The sequence below is a fragment of the Capsicum annuum genome, chromosome 10, assembly GCF_002878395.1.
Source record: "Capsicum annuum cultivar UCD-10X-F1 chromosome 10, UCD10Xv1.1, whole genome shotgun sequence".
Taxonomy (NCBI): Eukaryota; Viridiplantae; Streptophyta; class Magnoliopsida; order Solanales; family Solanaceae; genus Capsicum; species Capsicum annuum.
In genome coordinates this window covers 2,233,523-2,253,379 of record NC_061120.1, presented here as the reverse complement: position 1 = coordinate 2,253,379, position 19,857 = coordinate 2,233,523, and the positions used below count along the sequence as shown (strand labels likewise).

At 33.3% G+C, this 19,857-nt stretch overlaps 1 protein-coding gene across 3 annotated transcripts; it reads left to right on the top strand.

The window, feature by feature from the left end:
• Positions 1-10,717: 10,717 nt before the first annotated feature.
• Positions 10,718-18,788, top strand: LOC107845345 (probable aminotransferase TAT2). 3 transcript variants are annotated; one of them, XM_016689615.2, is made up of 8 exons: positions 10,718-10,960; positions 13,799-14,110; positions 16,352-16,691; positions 17,161-17,379; positions 17,480-17,539; positions 17,706-17,861; positions 17,946-18,039; positions 18,402-18,788. In XM_016689615.2, the coding sequence occupies exons 2-8, from the start codon at positions 13,809-13,811 to the stop codon at positions 18,530-18,532; spliced, it is 1,302 nt and encodes a 433-aa protein (XP_016545101.1). In that variant the 5' UTR covers positions 10,718-10,960; positions 13,799-13,808; the 3' UTR covers positions 18,533-18,788. The 3 variants fall into 3 exon arrangements, with proteins under 3 accessions (XP_016545101.1, XP_016545102.1, XP_016545100.1); XM_016689616.2 differs by having other exon boundaries at positions 10,741-10,960; positions 13,804-14,110; XM_016689614.2 differs by lacking the exon at positions 10,718-10,960 and having other exon boundaries at positions 13,540-14,110.
• Positions 18,789-19,857: the final 1,069 nt, after the last annotated feature.

Below are 19,857 nucleotides of genomic sequence, written 5' to 3'. Positions count from 1 at the left end.
GAGATAGTGGTAGATCTGCGTACACAATGTATTCCTCTTCTTTGTACCTCGATTTGCGACACTTCAATCGAGGATCTTTGGAAAATAACCTCTCCACCTTTTCGAGGTAGTGGTAAGATCTGCGTAAACAATGTATTCCTCTTCTTTGTACCTGAATTTGCTACACTTCAATCGATGGTCTTTCAGAAACAACCGCTCTACCTCTCCGAGATAGTGGTAAAATCTGCGTACACAATATATTCCTCTTCTTTGCACCTGAATCTGCTAGACTTCAATCGAGAAATAGTTAGTTATATTACATTAGAGAGTTCTAATTGGACTTTTATCAAATTTTGAATTGAAAAATTAAGTATTTGAATTTGAAGTTATTATCCTTTAAATAATTTTTTGTCATTATCTTAAAAATAGAAACTCATAACTTATCTATTTAAAATTTAAATGCTATAAAATATAGTTAAATATAATCTTATATTTCATAAGCTTATTCATATCAAATATAATGATAAATATATTATTATTATTAATATTATCATTATTATTATTAACTAAAATTTTGATAAATAGTAACTAAAATTTTGATAATAATGAATTAAAGGAATATCAAAATATAAAAATTTAAGTTACTTAAATTTTAAATTAGCATTGCATGTTTTGAAATAAGTAAGAACATAAATATCAAAATATACAAGAGAAAATAATTAAATACATTCGAAAAAAAAAATGAAGATGGGGAGTGGGTAGGGGTGTGCATTGGTCGGTCCGATTTGATTTTATGTATTATCGGTTCGAATTAACGATTTTTGGTTTTTAAATATGCTAAACCAATAACCAAACCAATAAGCTATTTTTTATCGATTTTCAGTTTATCGGTTTTTAGTTCCTAGCTGTTCGGTTTTCGGTTTAACCGATAAGAAAATACTCATAAAATAGAAAAAGTAGTAACTAACATGAAAAGAAATCGAATCTTAGTTACAACCAAAATCCTACATAATGTGTTTTAATTTATAAGAATTTCAAACTTGAATTAAATGTTTGTCAGAAGGAATTAAGAGTTTGTATAGTTGAAATTTGTAGAAGTAAAAGAGAAATTAAGCTATATATGTGTGTGTAAAAAATTAATTTAGTATATTTTTATTGGGTTATCGGTTTACCCAATAAAAAAAACTGAAATCAAACTAATAACCCAATAAATTTTTTTATAAAACCATTAAAAAAAACCATTAACCCAATAATCCAACAACACTAAATCAATAATATTTTTATCGGTTCAATTTATTAGTCGGTTTAATTTTTGCACACTCGGATAATATTTTACACTAATTTAGTAATTAGATTATACATATATTAATAGAATAATAGAATAAAAATTTAAAAAATTAATATATCTAGTTTCTTCTAGGGTTTGCTAGTCTTGTTGGTCATGGATAATTTTCGAAGTGAAATGAGATTTTGCACCGTAGATGAAGCTTTCAAAAATTACCTAGGCCGTCGACAGGGTATCCTCAAAGCCCTCAAAGAGGTGGTATGGACTGCGTACATTTTACCCTTCCCAGACCGCACTATGTGGGAATATACTGGATTTGTTGTTGTTGTTGTTGTTCTGTAGTTTTCTGTGCAAGAAAAATACAATTTTTTGGTTGTAGAGTATTCGCTGTCTTTATCTTGAGCCGGGGGTCTTATCGGAAACAGCCTCTCTACTTCTTCAGAGGTAGTGGTATGGACTGCGTACATTTTACTCTCCCCAGACCGCACTATGTGGAAATATACTGAGTTTGTTGTTGTTGTTGTAGTTCTGTAGTTTTCTGTGCAAGAAAAATACAATTTTTTGGTTGTAGAGTATTCGCTGTCTTTATCTTGAGCCGGGGGTCTTATCGGAAACAACCTCTCTACTTCTTCAGAGGTAGTGGTATGGACTGCGTATATTTTACTCTCTCCAGACCGCACTATGTGGGAATATACTGGGTTTGTTATTGTTGTTGTTGTAGAGTGTTCGCTATCAATTGTCTTCTTACTTGAATTTAAGCTATAAGAAGGCCTTGAAACTGAGCCCTTTTTTTTTTCTTAATTGATTTTTTGAGCTTTGGGGTTCTTTATTTTGTGCGTGAAAAAAAATAATTTATTCTTGAGATAACTGTGGCTTCCGGGCTAGCTTAAGGATAAAACAGATGCGAAGAAATCACCAAGTGTTTGTCACTGGTGGGAATTGAATCAACTCAACTTCATTGAACAACTAGGCCACACTCTTTGGGTAGGGGTGGGCGTTCGGTATTCGGTTTGGTATTTTCAATGTTCGGATTCGGTAATCGGTATTTGAACGTAGATACCACATACCATACTTATAAATATCGATTCGGTAATCGGTAAATTAAATTTTGGTTCGGTATGGTATTTGGTAATACCATATTATAGTTGGAGATGTGCAAATGTACGTTTAAACTTCAAAGAGTATATTTAATAGAAACCTTATTTGGTAAACTTTTGTTGCTTTTTACAAATATATTATCAAGGTCCAAGAAACTCCAAACTTTGAGATGACTAATACTATTGTCTATTGGGCTGACTAGACATATCGTGTGTGTATATATATATATATAATACCGCATTCGGTATTTACCGAATACCAAAGGGTTTTTAATATCTTGTACCAAATCCAATCCCAAATACCAAAATATTGAAATTTTACTCCCAAATACCGAATATCAATTACCAAATTTTTTCAGCTCGGTACGATAATTCGGTTTTTGATATTTTAAGCCCAGCGCTACTCTTGGGTGCAATGTTTTTTTCTGCTTTCCCTGCACTAAGATGGAAGTGTTTTTCTGATTGTAATTAGTTGTTGTTCACTCTTCTCTTTATTATATTGGAAACATTTCAGAAGGTGAACGTCCCGGCCTGTATGCATTTTCAAATGGGAACTTTGAAATCAAATGGCCTGCTGAAGCCATTCCACATTCAACATTTTATAAACTTCCTAAAGAAGAAGAGGATAAAAATGCCTGGTTGGCACACATGGCTATTCTCTGTTACCTTCTTTCTTTGTGCCATTTATGCATGGAGGGATGATTGGTAGGGCTGTTCATGGGTTTTGTTAAAAACCAAATCGAACCGTAAATCGAACCAAACCGACATTTGGTTTGGTTTAGTTAGGTTTGGTTTTAAATTTTTAAAAATCGATGCTATTTGGTTTGGTTATGGTTTTACTTAAAAAGAATCGTGAAAATGACCAAACCGAAATGATAATTTTATATATATATATGTTATAATTATTTATATATAATTTATGAATAAAATATAAATATTTTATTAAATTTAATCTAAAACTAAATTTTAATCTATGTCTAGCCCAACCAATACTTTAGCCCAATTGTGCAAAGCCCCAAACCCAAGCCCAACTCTACCTACTATTACTAATACTAAAAATTACACAAATGCACAACTTATGTTTTCAATATTACAAAAAATCTCAACTCTCTAAACATATTACAAAAATCTCAACATATACTCAGAATGATATGTATATGTCGGCTATGTTATGTATATTATCAGGGAGAGAGAGTAAAGTAACTAAAAAAATGGGAGAGAGTGTAATTATTTTTAAAAGGTTGGTATTTATGTTATTAATACTTACTAATAAGTTAACCCTACAGTTCCTACCTCATTTTTTCTACTTTAACTTTCACAATACGAGTTATCACGGTCTCTGGTTCAAATGGTAATTTTATGTCTCCTTGTTTATTCAATCGTTTCCCTATATGATTAGCTCACCTAGCTAGTCTATAAAGTAAACAGATAACTCAAGTTTGCCCAACTCTGTCTCTTCTTGCAGTACACTGCAACAAAATACAAAACTCTATTTTACAATGTACATGTATGTGTTTGTATGTTGTTGGATAGTCTTAGTGCCTACAATACAAAACTGGTGCTTTTCATCTCAATGTTGATTTTGTTTAATGTATTTGTTCTGATTTCTAAGAGTTTATAGTGTCATTTGTCCATCACTGTATAAATATTTCATGAGAAATTGTTTAATGTGATACTCTTTTCTATGGATTAAAAAAAGTAGTTTATTCTAGAGATGGTTGGAGTAGACTAGTCAATAACCAAAAAAAATCGAAAAACCGAACCAAATCGACGGTTATTTTCTTTTTGTGGTTTGGTTTGGTTTTAGAAATTTAAAAACCGACTAAATTGATTTTGGATATGGTTTGATCTACTAACCGATCCAAACCAACCCATGAACACCTCTAATGATTGGTGGTAAGCTAAATTCTACAACTATTTAAGAAAATAGTTTCTTGGTTCATTTTTACTTTCTTCTAGTTTTCTATATTTATAGGCCATCTTGCAAGTGATTTATTTGTGTATACTAACTAGGTAGTCTTGAGCCGGGGTCTAGGCAAGTTGAAGCTTCATTTACGAAAAGCATGATCGAAAGAAATGTGACATATTAAGGAGCGGTCAAGATTATGCAACTACCACAACCGAGAGCATTCAAAGATTTGTCCAACACAAAATTGATTCAAGGATGCTATTCATTTGATTACATTGACATCGGAGATTGGTGTGCTTTCTCTAATGGAGAAAAGCAGTTATTTCCTTCGTGTAGTAGTCTACTGAGGTATGGAAAGTTTCATCACTTCACTGATTTCTATAGATGAATGAGCTGCCAACAATATATGAATCGGTTATTGGTAATGACAAAAATCAACAAGTTGCTACTGAAAATGCCAAGAAGCGAGTAAAGGCAGCAAGAATTCAAAGTCGAACTCTCAAGTGGTATAGTTATGTTCCATGATTAGCTTGCTAATGTCCTATCCATTCGATAACAATGGGAGGGAGAAAGCATGAAAGTGAAGCATTTTGTATAATCTTTTTCCTGCAGGAGAAAGCTAATCTTTCTGTCCTCCTAAATGGATGCGTTTCATTTTCTTGTATAATAATTGTTTACCTTTGGCATTCCTAGTAACGGAATCGGCTTGGGTCAATACATTTCTGGGCAGGTCGCGTAGTGGTTGCGAGGAAGGCTTATTAGTTAGTTAAAGTGATTACAGTTGTGTTGTTTGCTTAAGGACTAGTCTAAAGTCAATGCTGCCGTTTTCCCAAGGAGGTGTCGTGAAAGATAAAAGTATGAGACTCCCATGAAATCTTAGTGCTGTCTTATTATTAGTTCTTTATTTCTCTCATGTAATTTATTTCATCAGATACATCCAATACCAATGATCTGTGCCTAGAATGCGTTGCTAGATCTCTGCCGCAGCTCGTCGAAGCTTAACCTTTTCTTTTTCGGTGGATAATGGTATAGAGTATGGCTTGATCGACTCTGAACCTGTGACGGATCTGAAGATGTAGTCTCTTTATTAGATGGATCAAATGTTTTATGGTCCACCCCTCCACTTCACCTGAGGACCCCACTATGTGGGAATACACTGGGTATGTCGTTGTTGTGTTGGTGTACTACTAGTCTTGTTTTTAGCCATTTTATGACGGCAGACTGGTCTCCGCACGTAAGGTGTTGAATTCTGCCGAGGTCACAGGTGATGTTGGATACAAACCAATCAAGGACTTGAAGCGCAAGTGGGAAAGAAAGAAGGCAATTACCAAACAAGATCGAAGGCTCTTGGAATTCAAACGAGAGCACAAACCCAAAGCAAAGTGCTGTGAGAACAAGATCAACGGCTCTTGGAATTCAAACTAGAGCACAAACTCGAAAATCTTCAATCACAAGATGACATCTTAGATTTCTTTCTATGGTTACGTTGTTTTTGCTCATCCTCCGTTCCACTGTCAGCACACTAAGTGATAGTGAACTGGCCACCTTATTTCATGAGCCTGCAGTTACATATATTGCATTATGACATAATTAAGAGTTGTTTGGCTATTCCATTTTGGACAAGGTTGCTCAAATAAAAGATTGGTGATGCAATTGTCAGGGAACGATGCTGTTTAGTTTACTCATGCAACAACAACAACGACAAACCCAGTATATTCCCACCTAGTTGGGTTTGGGGAGGATAAAATGTACGCAGTTCGTATCACTACCTCAGGTGAAGTAGAGAGACTGTTTCCGATAGACCCTCGGCTATTTAGTTTACTCATGCAGCTACAACAACAACAAACCCCAGTATATTCCCACCTAGTTGGGTCTGGGGAGGGTAAAATGTACGCAGTCCGTATCACTATCTCCGGGGAAGTAGAGAGGTTGTTTCCGATAGACCCTCGGCTATTTAGTTTACTCATGCAACAACAACAACAACAAACCTGAGTATATTCCCACCTAGTTAGGTCTAGGGAGGGTAAAATGTACGCAGTCCGTATCACTATCTCCGGGGAAGTAGAGAGGCTGTTTCCGATAGACCCTCGGCTATTTAGTTTACTCATGCAAATATAGGAATTTTTATGTTATATTTTACTAATTTATAACGACATTCTACTCATAAACGTTTATCATAGCGGTATATTCTTTCTAAAGTTTATCTTTCACCATAATCTAATAATTTGTAAAAAATTTATTGCGTTCAAAATAAAATGAAAAAAAGGAAACTCACTAGCCATTTTTAAAACATATGATCAACATTTGACAGTATATAAAATAATGGTCCGTCGGTCAAACTAATGTCAATCAATGGACATTGGGTCATTCGGCCATATTGATCATTTTCAGCTTTTTTTAATTTGGGCCATTCGGTCATTTTTTAAAAATGTTTTAGTTTTTTTTCTTCTTTTGGCTACACACTTTTTAACTAAAAAAAGTTTTTTTTCGTTTAAAAATAATAATTAAATATAATTGTTCTATAGAATATGTACCTATACTATATAAGATGTATGTACAAAAATTATAAAGGATGTATATGGAAATTTTATCATTGTTGTTTATATAAGATGTATGTACAAAAATTATAAAGGATGTATATAGAAATTTTATCATTGTTGTTTAAAAGATGTATTGATATAAAATCTATAATATAAAAGTGTAAACACCCTTAAAAAAGTGATTTGAACTAGGGGTGTGTAAAAATTGAACCGACTAATAAACTGAACCGATAAAAATTCTATTGGGTTATCGGTATTGGGCTATTGATTTTATAAAAAAATTTATTGGGTAAACGGTTCAGTTTCGATTTTAGCTTATTGGATAACCCAATAAGTATACACTAAGTTATTTTTTTTACCCCTACATATATATATATATATATATATATATATATATATATATATATATATATATAGGAAATCAAAATCCTTAAAGATAATTCACCAATACGAATAAATAATCTTATTGAAAAAGCAGACGCTTTTGACAAAGACGTAGGGCAAAGAATTACGATATATATATATATATACACACACTACTTATTCACAATTTGGTGATTATTCACAATTTGGTGATTCATAAAGTATTATCTATTCAGGGCAATAAAGGCACAATATAAAGTACAAGCATTATTGTATTGGAAAGTTTGAAGCATTTAGTAACTTCCAACAATAAGGGTTCAATTTTTTTTTGAACTAACATTCAGTTCAATTTTGAAGATTCTTGTAAACTAAAATGCATTGCGTAGGATTTTTGCGGTAACTAAGATTTCATTTTTTTATGTTAGTTGTTATTATTTCTGTTTTATGAGTATTTTCTTATTGGTTAAACCGAAAATCGAACCGTTAAGGACCAAAATTAATAAATCGAAAATCGATAAGAAAATATCCTATTGGTTGATTATTGGTTTTACATATTTAAAAATCGAAAACCGATAAACCAAACCAATAATACATAAAACCGAACCGAACCGACCGACGCACACCCCTGTATCTATAATCTATATCTATATATCTATATAATATATTAAAAGTGTGAAGATCCTTAAAAAACCTTCATTAAAAATCTCTGCAATAGATAAAATAGTTTTTTTACTTATTTTGTTAAATTATTAAATAATTATTTTTAATATTTATAATTAAGGAAACCTAAAGTATATGGTAAAAGAAAAATACATAGAAAGAAAGCTAGAACTAAGGAGTCCTAAAATACAAAAATATATATGGTTAGAACTAAGATTCTTTTAATCCTAAAAATAAATTATTTTACGTGATTTTTTTTTTTTTTTACTTTTCTCAAGTTTGTCTCCTATTTGGTTTGTGTGACCAATTTCCCATAATAATTATGGCTAAAGTACGACAATTACATACAAATATGAAAACTATTAATTAGATATTGCAAAATGTAACAATAACAAATAATTTAATAAGAAAAAATTAATAGCACCAATTATTTTATTATTAGTTATATAATTAAAGTGCAAGAATAATTCACTAATATGGAAAATTAATAATTACATGTCTATTTTTAATATTAGAGGAATAATTAATTTTCTTTTGATTCCAGAATTCTTTTCAGGATAGAATTCATTAGGTCTAGAATTTGTTATAAAATTTGTTTGTCGTGTATTCTTTCGAAGGAGGACATGAATGCCCTAATTTATCATTTTCGGCTTAGAGCAGGTTTAGTTTTTCTCTTTACTTTATTTGTAAAGAAATTTAATATCAAAATTTAATTTCGCATAATAATTTTTAGTTTTGAATGATATAAATAACTCACTTGCCCATTAAATATGTGTTGGTGTTTGTGAGAAGGTAAAGGATTAAACCGTTGTTTTTTGGCTGAATTTAAGCTAATTGACTAGCAAATCAACTACTCAGGAAACTAAAAGTCTTAAGCTGGTTCAGTAATAATATGATTGATTAATATTTAAGTGGAGTAGCTTAACGGCATGATAGTTACATGACAATGATTAGCAATTACCGTGTTTACTTGCGTAAATCTTGATAAAAAGAACTAATTTATTTATTTATTTGGTAAAAAAACTAATTTTTTATTTTAAAGAAACAATAAATTGAAACACAACATGCAATAACATATTTGAGATATGATGATTTTCTTATATTGTTTAATTAGATACAATATTTATTTTAATATAAATTGCTATAATTTAATAACCTTTTTTTTTTTTTTTATAAAACTTACTTAATTAAGGAAAGACACACGTGCAAAGCACGTACACTAAGCTAGTATATATAAAAACTCGCTAGAATGTGTAAAGAAAATGTATAAAATACGTATTTAAATAATTGTAGCAACCAAAGATTGTATAAAGTGCATGTATAAATTGTATAATTGTTATATAGATGTGCATAGAAGCTGTATAATTGTTGTATCAAATCTGTGTAGAAATTATACAATTATTATATTAAATGTGTATAGAAATTATACAATTACTGTATAATTGTTATATATATTGTATAGAATATGTATATATGTAGGACGCTTATAGAAGTTTTATAATTATCTATATCTATAATGTTTGAACTTTTTTCCTTTCATTAAAAGTCTCCTCTTTAGGCAGAATCGTCTTTTCATTATTTTCCTCAAATTATTATTTAGTTATTATTAATATTAGAACTTTAAAATTAATTAAAATCCTTATTTTAATCAGGAAAGAAAGTTCTAAATCAATTCAAATCCTACCTTATATGTAATGTGGGAATCTTTAAGAGTAAAACATCCAGTATCCATGACCTATATATGATTAAATTTGTTACGACACATTCCAACTTCATGGTGTCACGTCAGCACAAAAGGGTGATAAAAATATGTTAAAATTGAGTTCAGGATGTACTGGATGTCGTAACAACTTTGACTATAGTTCAGGGGGTACTGGATGATTATCTCAATCTTGAACATTAAGCTACAATTTTACTTACATGACACATAGTATTGGAAAGAAGTGATTAAATAGGACATGACACATATTCAGATTATCGAGGACATAGTTTTAGATAGGGGATGTGGAGAACGCGCATTACAATAGAAGGTTAATCAGTTAGGAATATTGTCGTGCACGAGTCGTAGTATGGTAGCGTAGGATTTAGTCGTAGATATCTGTCTTTATTATCGTTTATTGTGATTCGATATCACACTATTTTGTGGCTGATTGTTATTTTTTATGATAGATTCTGCACTATCCCGTGTTGCCATATCATCTTCAATGCATTCTCCTTGTTTGTACCTGGATTTGCTACACTTCAATCGACGGTCTTTCGGAAACAACCTCTCTACCTCCCCGATCGAAATAGTGGTAAGATCTGTGTACAGTTTATCCTGCCCATTATTTTTTATGGTAGATTCTACATTATCCCGTGTTGCCATATTATCTCCAACGCGTTTCTCTTCTTTGTATCCAGATTTGCTACACTTCACTCGAGGGTCTTTCGGAAACAACCTCTCAGAGAAAGTAGTAAGATATGCTTACACTATATAAGTAGTAAGACATGCTTACACTATATATTCCTCTTCTTTGTACCTAAATTTGCTACACTTCAATCAATGGTCTTTCGAAAACAACCTCTCTACCTCTCTGAGACAGTAGTAAGATTTGCGTACACAATGTATTCCTGTTCTTTATACCTGGATTTGCTACACTTCAACCCAGGGTCTTTCGGAAATGACCTCTCCACCTCCTCGAGATTGTGACAAAATCTGTGTACACAATGTATTCCTCTTCTTTGTACTTGAATTTGCTACACTTCAATCTAGGATTTCCGAAAACGACCTCTTACCTCCTCGAGATAATAATAATATCTACGTACACTTTATCCTCCCGGAACTATTTTTCTATCTTGATCCTCATATACAAACATATATAGAAACGTATTTACATGAACTTCTATTATCTTAGTTTGTACAAAATTGCTGACTCATTTCTCTATCATATATGTAGTCTATTTATCCAAAAACTTGGAAAACTTTGCCACTATTACATCTCCTATATATTACACATTTTGCAACACAAAATTTTATAAAAAATATCACTTTTACATAGTAATTTGATTATTAATTTCTATATACTGACAGTGTAAAAGAATTTAACGATAAAGTTCTTCGTATTTCTAGAGAGAGCCAAATTTACAGGTATGTTTTCCGTCATAAAATGTTAATTTTGTGAAATAATAACGTAAGCGTTTGAAGAATATGTATCATCGTTTGTTATATTTTTTTAGCTTCTGAAAAAGATGTTGAAGTTAGAAAATATTAATGAATTTACGTTATATATACTGTTACGGTAAAACTATGCCATCGATTTAATTTAACCTGTTATAACAAGCTGTCTTTTTTTTTTAAAAAAAAAAAAAATTTAAAAAAAAGAAGAGAAAAGTTATTGTATTGGGCTTGCTATAAATTGGATTTATCTTTTATTATAACTGAAAATAAATTGATGGCATAAAAAGTGTTACCGTTATCAAATCTGATTAAATAAAAAATTAAAAATCATATCGAACTAAACTCTTAATATGATTTGTTTTAATGATTAGTTTTATTTATCATAAAAAATACTTAAAAATCATATTTTTACTATTGAATTGGATAAAATACCTAGGTAACTAAGGAAAGAAAAATAATTGTAGTGTCCCGGTCAATTTACACGTATTTCGATTAATTTTATGAAATACATATCACTTTTTATCAGCAATATGTATCAGTTAACTCTGTCGATTAAAACCAGGATAGATGAGAATTTCATTTGAACTTCTAAAGCCTAATTTGGAAATTTCATTTTTATACGCAACATTAATTTCTAAAAACATATAATGTACCGTTACTAGCTAATTGCGCCTAATTTATTAAATTAAAAATATAGTTTGATAGAATTTTTAAAATACTTCCTAAACATTAAAATTACAAGTAAAATTAGGGGTGTGTAAAAACTGAATCAACCGATAAATCAAATCAATAAAAATGTTATTGATTTATTATTATTGGGTTAACGATTTTATAAAAAAAATTATTGGGTTATATATATATATATATATATATATACGACTTATTATATATTTCTCTTAATTTCTACAAATTAATAAATATATTATTTCAATTATACAACCTCTTAATTTCTCCTAATCACATTTAGTCAAAACTTGAAGATTCTTGTAAATTAAAACACACCATGTAGGATATTTGGTTTCAACTAAGATTCGTTTTTTTTTTTCATGTTAGTTACTATTATATTTCTATTACATGAGTAATTTCTTATCGGTTAAATCGAAAATCGAACCATTAATGACTAAAAAATCGATAAACCAAAAATCAATAAAAAAATATCTTATTGATTTGGTTATTGGTTTAACATATTTAAAAATCGAAAACTGATAAATTGAACCGGTAATATATAAAATCAAATCGAATCGATCGATGCACACCCCTACGTAAAATTGCCTAATTGAGTCTTCCATGCTATTTAAAACATCAAAGTAATAATATATATATATATATATCCAAATTTTAAAGAAAATTTCCAAATTTGAAAAAGACACTATATATTTTGATAATTTTCTCACAACTCAATTTTTTCTTTAAAAAATGTTTGGTCAATTCTTTTCACAAAAAGAAATAATTTTCAACACCACTAAAAAACATAAAAAAAATAATAAATAAAAAACAAATATATATAGCTCTCATCTTGGCGCGTGGGGAACTTACAACCACATAGCATTAAAGCATTAGGACAATTTCCTAGTATTGGGTGGGTCCCATGGATTCACAGATCTGACAAGTAACAAAATGGGACCCACTTAGAATATGATTTTTCTTTTTTTTTTTTTAGTTGAAACCCATCCATGCAAAATTAAAGCCTCGACTGCGATGAGATGATTGAAATTCCTTCGTAACTCATAATCAGAAATGAAGCCACCTTTTACTTAGAGATTTCGTTCGAATAGTGGTGGAGTTAGAATTTTCATTGAGGGATTGAGAAGTAAACATACGAATTAATCGAAGGATCAACATCTACTGTATATGTTTAGCAAAATAAACAGTTAAAGATGCATTATTTTTGATAATATAAAGGTTTTCGAAATAGATGGAGTAATAAATTTAATGCTTTAGAAAGCGGATTCGATAATGAGTACTCAATACTTTCTAGAAAGGATAAATGAATAATTTATCCAGTAATTTTTAAACTGGATAAGCATTGTTGAACGAATTTAATGTAGGCTTTTCGACATCTAAAAATTGCTTCTTAGCGAATTCGAATTAGTTGAATTAATAGCGTAAATCCAGATTAGTCAGATCAGTGAGTTTCAAATACCAAACAAGTAATTTTTCCAGTGATATTCAAACTAAATAAATATTGTTAAACAGATATAATAGAGGCTTTTCGAATATCAAATAGTAGTTTCGAATATCAAATAGTAATTTATCCGGTGATACTCAAACTGGATAAGTATTATTGAACATATTTAATGAAGTATTATTGAACATATTTAATGGAGTCTTTTCGACTTTTAAAAGTAATTCAACTTAGTTGGACTAATAACGTGAATTCATATTAGTCAGCTCAATGAGTTTCGACTATCAAATAAGTAATTTATCTGGTGATATTCAAACTGGATAAGTATCGTTAAATGTATTTAACAAAGGCTTTTCGACTTTTAGAAGTAATTCAACTTAGTTGGACTAGTAACGTGAATTCAGATTAGTCAAATCAGTAAGTTTCAAATATCAAACAAGTAATTTATCTAGTGGTATTCAAACTGAATAAGTATCATTAAACATATTTAACAGAGGCTTTTCAACTTCTAAAATTAGTTGGACTAATAATTTAGATTAGTGAGATGAGTGAGTTTCGAATACCGAACAAGTACTAAAAGTAAAACATGTGGCCTTTAAAGCATCCATGTTTTTGTTCTGTCAGTTTTTTTTGTCTCTTTCTTTCTATTTATATAACACACAAATTAACAAACCAAACTTCAGTGTAGTTCCAATGGATGCCAATTTAGTAATTGACGGAGTTAACAACCAAGTAGAAATGGAAACACCAAACAACATAACTATCAAAGGGATTCTTGGATTGTTAATGGCAAATGTAGATACAGAAAATGAAGAAAATGTGAATAATAATAAGAAGATGGTGAAGAAGAAAGTGATATCATTAGGAATGGGTGATCCAACAGCATATTCTTGTTTTCATTCACCTGATGTTGCACATGATGCTGTTCTTGAAACACTTGGTTCACACAAATTCAATGGTTATTCACCTACTGTTGGTCTTCCTCAAACAAGAAAGTAATGTACTCTCACCTTACTTTGTCTTTCTTTTTTTTTAAAGATGTTGTTTGTATTAGCAACGCCAGGGGTCTATCGGAAACAACCTCTCTACTTCATTTTAGGTAGTGGTATGGACTGCATATACTTTATCCTCCCAGACCCCACTTTGTGGGAATACACTGGGTATGTTATTGTTGTTGGTTGTATATGTTGTTTCTACTAGCAATAGACTTGTCGTTTGGTAGGAGGGATAAGGATAACTAATCTCGAGATTAATACACTGGGTGTGTAGTTGTTGTTGTTGTTGTTTGTATTAGCAATAGATTTGTCGTTTGGTAGGAGGAATAAAGATAACTAATCTCGAGATAACTGATACCGAGATAGCTAATCACGGTATTGATAATCTCGGGATAACTTGTTTTCCAACCAAACGACCCCTAACATGTCGTGTTCTTTCATTTTTGGTTGGCACTTGTGTTTGTTTGTGCTTCGGTTGTCGTATTATTTTGTTGTTGTTACCGTTCTTTCATTCACCTACCTTTGTACAAGATGCTGTTCTTGAAACATTTGGTTCTCACAAATTTAATGGTTATTCTCCTACTGTTGGTCTTCCTCAAACAAGAAAGTAATGTACACTCACCTTACTTTGTACTAATTTAAATACATTTATGTTTTGTGTTTGTTATACTGTTATCGATCCTAAGCCGGGAGTCTATCAGAAACAGCCTCTCTACTTCACCTGAGGTAGTGGTATGGACTGCGTAGACTTTACCCTTCTCAGACCCCACTTTGTGGTAATACACTGGCTATGTTGATGTTGTTGTTGTTTGTATTAGCAATAGACTTGTCGTTTGGTAGGAGGGATTAGGATAACTAATCTCGAGATTAATTTAGAAGAGGAGTTTATCGCATGTTTGGTTGCGACAAAATGCATTGCAGGGTTTTTCTTATCCCTCCTTGAGAGTGGGATAACTAATCCTGGGATAGCTAATCCCAGAATTAGTAATCTCGGGATAACTTGTTTTCGCACCAAACGACCCCTACGTGTCTTTTTCTTTCATTTTTGGTTGTCACTTGTGTGTTTGTTTGTGCTTAGGTTGTCGTATTATTTTGTTGTTGTTACTGTTCTTTCTTTTTGTATGTTGTGTACTGTTTTCCATTTTGGCATTATTTCGTTGTTGTTACTGTTCTTTTTTCTGTATGTTGTGTACTGTTTTCCATTTGACATTGTTTCGTTGTTGTTACTGCTTTCATTTATATATTCCCTTTTTCAAACGTTCGGAAATAGCTATTGGGTCGGGGGTACACTGATGAGGGATGCTAATTAGTTAGTTAGCCTGGTTAAGTACTACTCCTGCGGTCCCAGTTTGTTTGTCTGCTTTTGACTCGACATGGAGTTTTAGACAATAAAAAAGGCTTTTGAACGGTTTTAAACTAAAGATATGTTGAATGTATAAAAATGTGCTTTAATCTTGTGGTTCTGAATATGCCATGTGGAAAGTTGTAACGGAAGAGTTGTCAAAATGTCAGCGGGTGCGTGCCGGATCCTTCAAAAGTAGTGCGTTTTAGGAGGATCCGACACGGGTGCGGCAACATTTTTGGAGAGTCCGAGCAACTTAGCCTGCTACCTCCCACTAATACAGGTAAGTAACTCTATCCACAAAGACTTGGACGGATGGAAGTGAATCACCGTGTGTTTTTATCTCTGTTGGAATTTGAACCTTGATTCTCCGTCTTTTTAATACTTACAACCATATACGATTAGGAAAAATATGATTTAACATATATATACACTGACAATCTAACCTTTTTTTAATATTAGTATAATTTAACCTATTGTAGTAAATAATCGGTCTTATTTTCAAGGTTACTAATCTCGTTATTATGAATGGTTACATGTAGGAGTGGTATAAGGTCTGCGTACACTTTACCCTCCCCAGACGTAAATAGTGGGATTTGACTGGGTATGTTGTTGTTGGTTACGTGTAGTAGTGATTGTCTTTCCGGTGGCCCGATAGTCTAAAGTTCATTGACAATGTTAGTGTAATGTCAGTATGTAGAAGTTAAACTCGGCAAAACATGAGCTTTTCTTGTTAATGTGCATAGCATCCATGTTTGTTACTCCCTTCGCTCCCAAACATTCGTCGTTTTTTTCTGAATTCGTTTCAAGTATTTGACGTTTTAGGAAAACAAGATGTTGTCCACTTTTTGTTGTTTACTTTGTTCTAATCTGTTGTTTCATATATTTTGATCGAACAGGGCGATTGCAGATTATTTGTCGCGTGATCTTCCGGACAAGTTATGTGCAGATGATGTTTATGTCACAGCTGGTTGCACCCAAGCTATTGAAACAGCATTGTCGATTCTGGCTCGTCCTGGTGCTAACATATTACTACCGAGGCCTGGTTTCCCAATTTATGCACTTTGTGCTGCATTTAGACACATTGAAGTTCGATACTTTGATCTCGTTCCAGACAAGGGCTGGGAGGTTGATCTCAATGCCGTCGAAGCTCTGGCAGATCGTAACACTATTGCGATAGTTGTTATAAATCCCGGGAATCCTTGTGGGAACGTTTATAGTTACCAGCATCTTCAACAGGTTGTCCTTACCGCTCTTTTCCGCACAACTTTTGCTATCTTGCCTTTTTTTTTAATTAACCGTGGTGTTCGGACCTTCTTTTATGGAATGCTTTGGACTATTTTTTCATGAGCCAAGGATCTATCGGAAACCACCTCTCTCTACCGCTGAGGTCGAGGTAAGGTCAGCGCACACTCTATTCTCTGCAGACCCCGCTTTGTGGGATTGTATCGGGTAATGTTGTTGTTGTTGTTGTTGTTGATGTCGGGGCCAGTTGTGTGCACCTCGACTAATTCCATCAGATACCTGCTTACCTCCTCCAGTACGTGTATCGGGTAACGCTATCCACCAAGGCTTGGATAGATGGAGAAAAGACCTATTGCTTCTTGCCACCGCTCGGATTTGAACCTGTGATACTATTACTATTGCATTTCTTTTCTTTTTGCATTCCGTATTGGTTCTGAGAGTGTTTTTTGTGTGCTAATATTAGATCGCGGAGACAGCAAAGAAGCTTAGGACCATCGTGATCGCTGACGAAGTATATGGTCATCTTGCTTTTGGGGCTAAACCATTTGTACCAATGGGAGTTTTCGGAGCCATTGCTCCTGTGGTTACTCTCGGTTCGTTGTCTAAACGATGGTTAGTCCCTGGCTGGCGCCTCGGTTGGCTCGTTACAAATGATCCCAACGGCACCTTCAAAAACCCAAAGGTTTGTACTTCACACAGCAAGATCAATTACTTGGAATCTATGACTTAAAAACGATCTTTATGTTCCGTCTTTACTGACTTATGGATGGAATTATTTTCAGTTTGTTGAGCGTATTAAGAAGTATTGTGACATTTGCGGAGGTCCTGCCACCTTTATACAGGTTTGCATCTTATCCCTCATATTCTTCGTCGAAGGTAAATGATTAAGGCGTCTTCGAATTATAGCTTAAGATATGATAACTGATAAGTCGTAAAAATGCAGTTAGTTTAACGTTTCTGAGTTTTACGCTAGTCTTTTACCTGATACTAGCAACCATTGATGTGTAGGCGGCTGTTCCTCGCATTATTCAGCAAACTGAAGACGTTTTCTTCGGGAAGACCATTAACTTGTTGAAGTGGACGGCAGACATTTGTTGCGAAAAGATAAAGGAGATTCCTTGTATTAGCTGCCCACATAAACCAGAAGGCTCGATGGCCGTTATGGTAAGCAGTGAGAGAAATCACAAACCGATATATTCATCTTGGATATGCTGTCTTCGTAATTTTTTTTTTCTCTAATATGTGCAGGTGAAGCTGAATCTATCACTTCTGACAGACATTAGTGACGATATCGACTTCTGTTTCAAACTGGCGAAAGAGGAATCCGTTATACTTCTTCCTGGTAAGAACTAACAACAACAACACACCTAGTGTATTCCAACAGGGGTTTAGGGAGGGTAAAATGTACGCAGTCCATACCGCTACCTCAGACGAAGTAGTAGGTAAGAACTAACAACCGAGTTAAAAACAACGATTCTTGAAAAAGTAAAGCCATAACTTGAACACGAGAAGATCAGCTACGTTGCTCGGACTATCCAAAAGTGATGCTGCATTCATTTCGGATCCTCCAAAAAGGCATAGCTTGTGGAGGATCCGGCACACAGTTGATAGTATTTTTGAAGAGTTCGTACAACAATCGTTAGGAAATTTGAACGAATAAGCATTTATAACAAGGTGATTTCATCTGAACGAAACGTTTTGCAGGACTTGCTGTGGGCCTGAAGAACTGGATTAGGATAACCTTTGCTGCGGATCCGTCTTCTCTTAAAGAAGCACTAGGAAGGCTCAAGTCGTTCTGTCAAAGGCACTCGTATCAGCAAAATGGTTGTTGTTGATTATAGATAGTAAGCAATCCTCGTAATATATCTTCTTCTCCGCTTTAGCGCCTGCAGATACTGTTGTATAATCGTAGTTACAACAATTTATTGATTTATCAACATGCAATTAGTAGTAATTTTACAGGCTAATCATATGGCAAGTTACAAACACATTGAACTGCCGATATCGTTCTGCTGTACCTACTAATTTGTGTAACAGAAATCTTGAAATATACTGCACACATACTAAAACGAAATATGTGATTACTGTCGATTTTGAGTTTGTACTGACAGACTAGTCGTGAAGGTGAACCCCGGCATAACTGGTAAAGTTGTTGTCATGTGACCTGGAGTCTGTGGTTCTAGCTGCGGAAACAGCCTCTTGCAGAAATGCTGGGTAAGGTTGCGTACAATAGATCCTTGTGGTCTAGCTCTTCTCTGGACCTCTCATGTAGCGGGAGCTTAGTGCACCGGACTGCCCTTTTGTATCGCTAGTCGTGGGATATTCTCATGCATTGCGTAACGGGAAGTCGCTTTGATCTGAAATGTCTTATTTTTGCTCGATTTGCCTCGGATACGTAAAGAAGCTCGAAAGACACAGACTTGTGAAGCTTGAATTCTGCTTCTGAAGCACACGCCAACACTAATACGGAAACTTGTGATGTGGTATAGCTGGAAAATTTTCGTTTAAATCTATATGCTTGGATTCTCTAAAAAAGTTGTCGCACCCCTGTTGGATACTACAAAATGTACCACTTTTGGAGGATTCGATACGCCCAAATTCGGTACGCACTGATCGACATTTTTGAAGAGTCCGAGCAGCATAGGGCTAATGAATAAGTAAAAGACAGATCACATGGCAAGTTAAAAACACATTGAACTGCCAATATTGTTCTGTTGTACCTACTAATTTGTGTGGGAGAGACCTTGAATTACAAAATGAAATCTGTGATTACTGTCGATTATGAGTTTGTATTTGATATAGTCGCGAAGAGGAGCCTTGGTGTAACTGGTAAAGTTGCTGCGACCAGGAGGTCACTTGTTCGAATTGAGGAAACAGCCGTTTGCAGAAATGCAGGGTAAGGTTGTGCACATAAACCCTTGTGGTTCCGGTCCTTCCCTGAACCCTACGCTTACCAGGAGCTTAGTGCACGGGGCTTCCCTTTTCCTTTTTAATTCGACAGACTAGTCGAGAGATCTCATGCATTGCGTAATGGGAAGTCGCTTTGATCTGAAATGCCTTCTTTTTGCACGGCTTGTCTCCGATACATAATGTGAAGCTTGCAGCAGTAAGAAAAAGATTGAAAAACTCGTAAACTATCACCACTTTGCGAGTTTCATAC

Excerpts from the sequence above, each read along its gene's own strand:
- LOC107845345 (XM_016689614.2), top strand. The coding sequence starts at position 13,722 with ATGTTTTTGTTCTGTCAGTTTTTTTTGTCTCTTTCTTTCTATTTATAT. Across the intron at positions 14,111-16,351 it reads GGTCTTCCTCAAACAAGAAA|GGCGATTGCAGATTATTTGT; the intron begins GTAATGTACTCT and ends TTGATCGAACAG. Across the intron at positions 17,862-17,945 it reads AAGGCTCGATGGCCGTTATG|GTGAAGCTGAATCTATCACT; the intron begins GTAAGCAGTGAG and ends TAATATGTGCAG.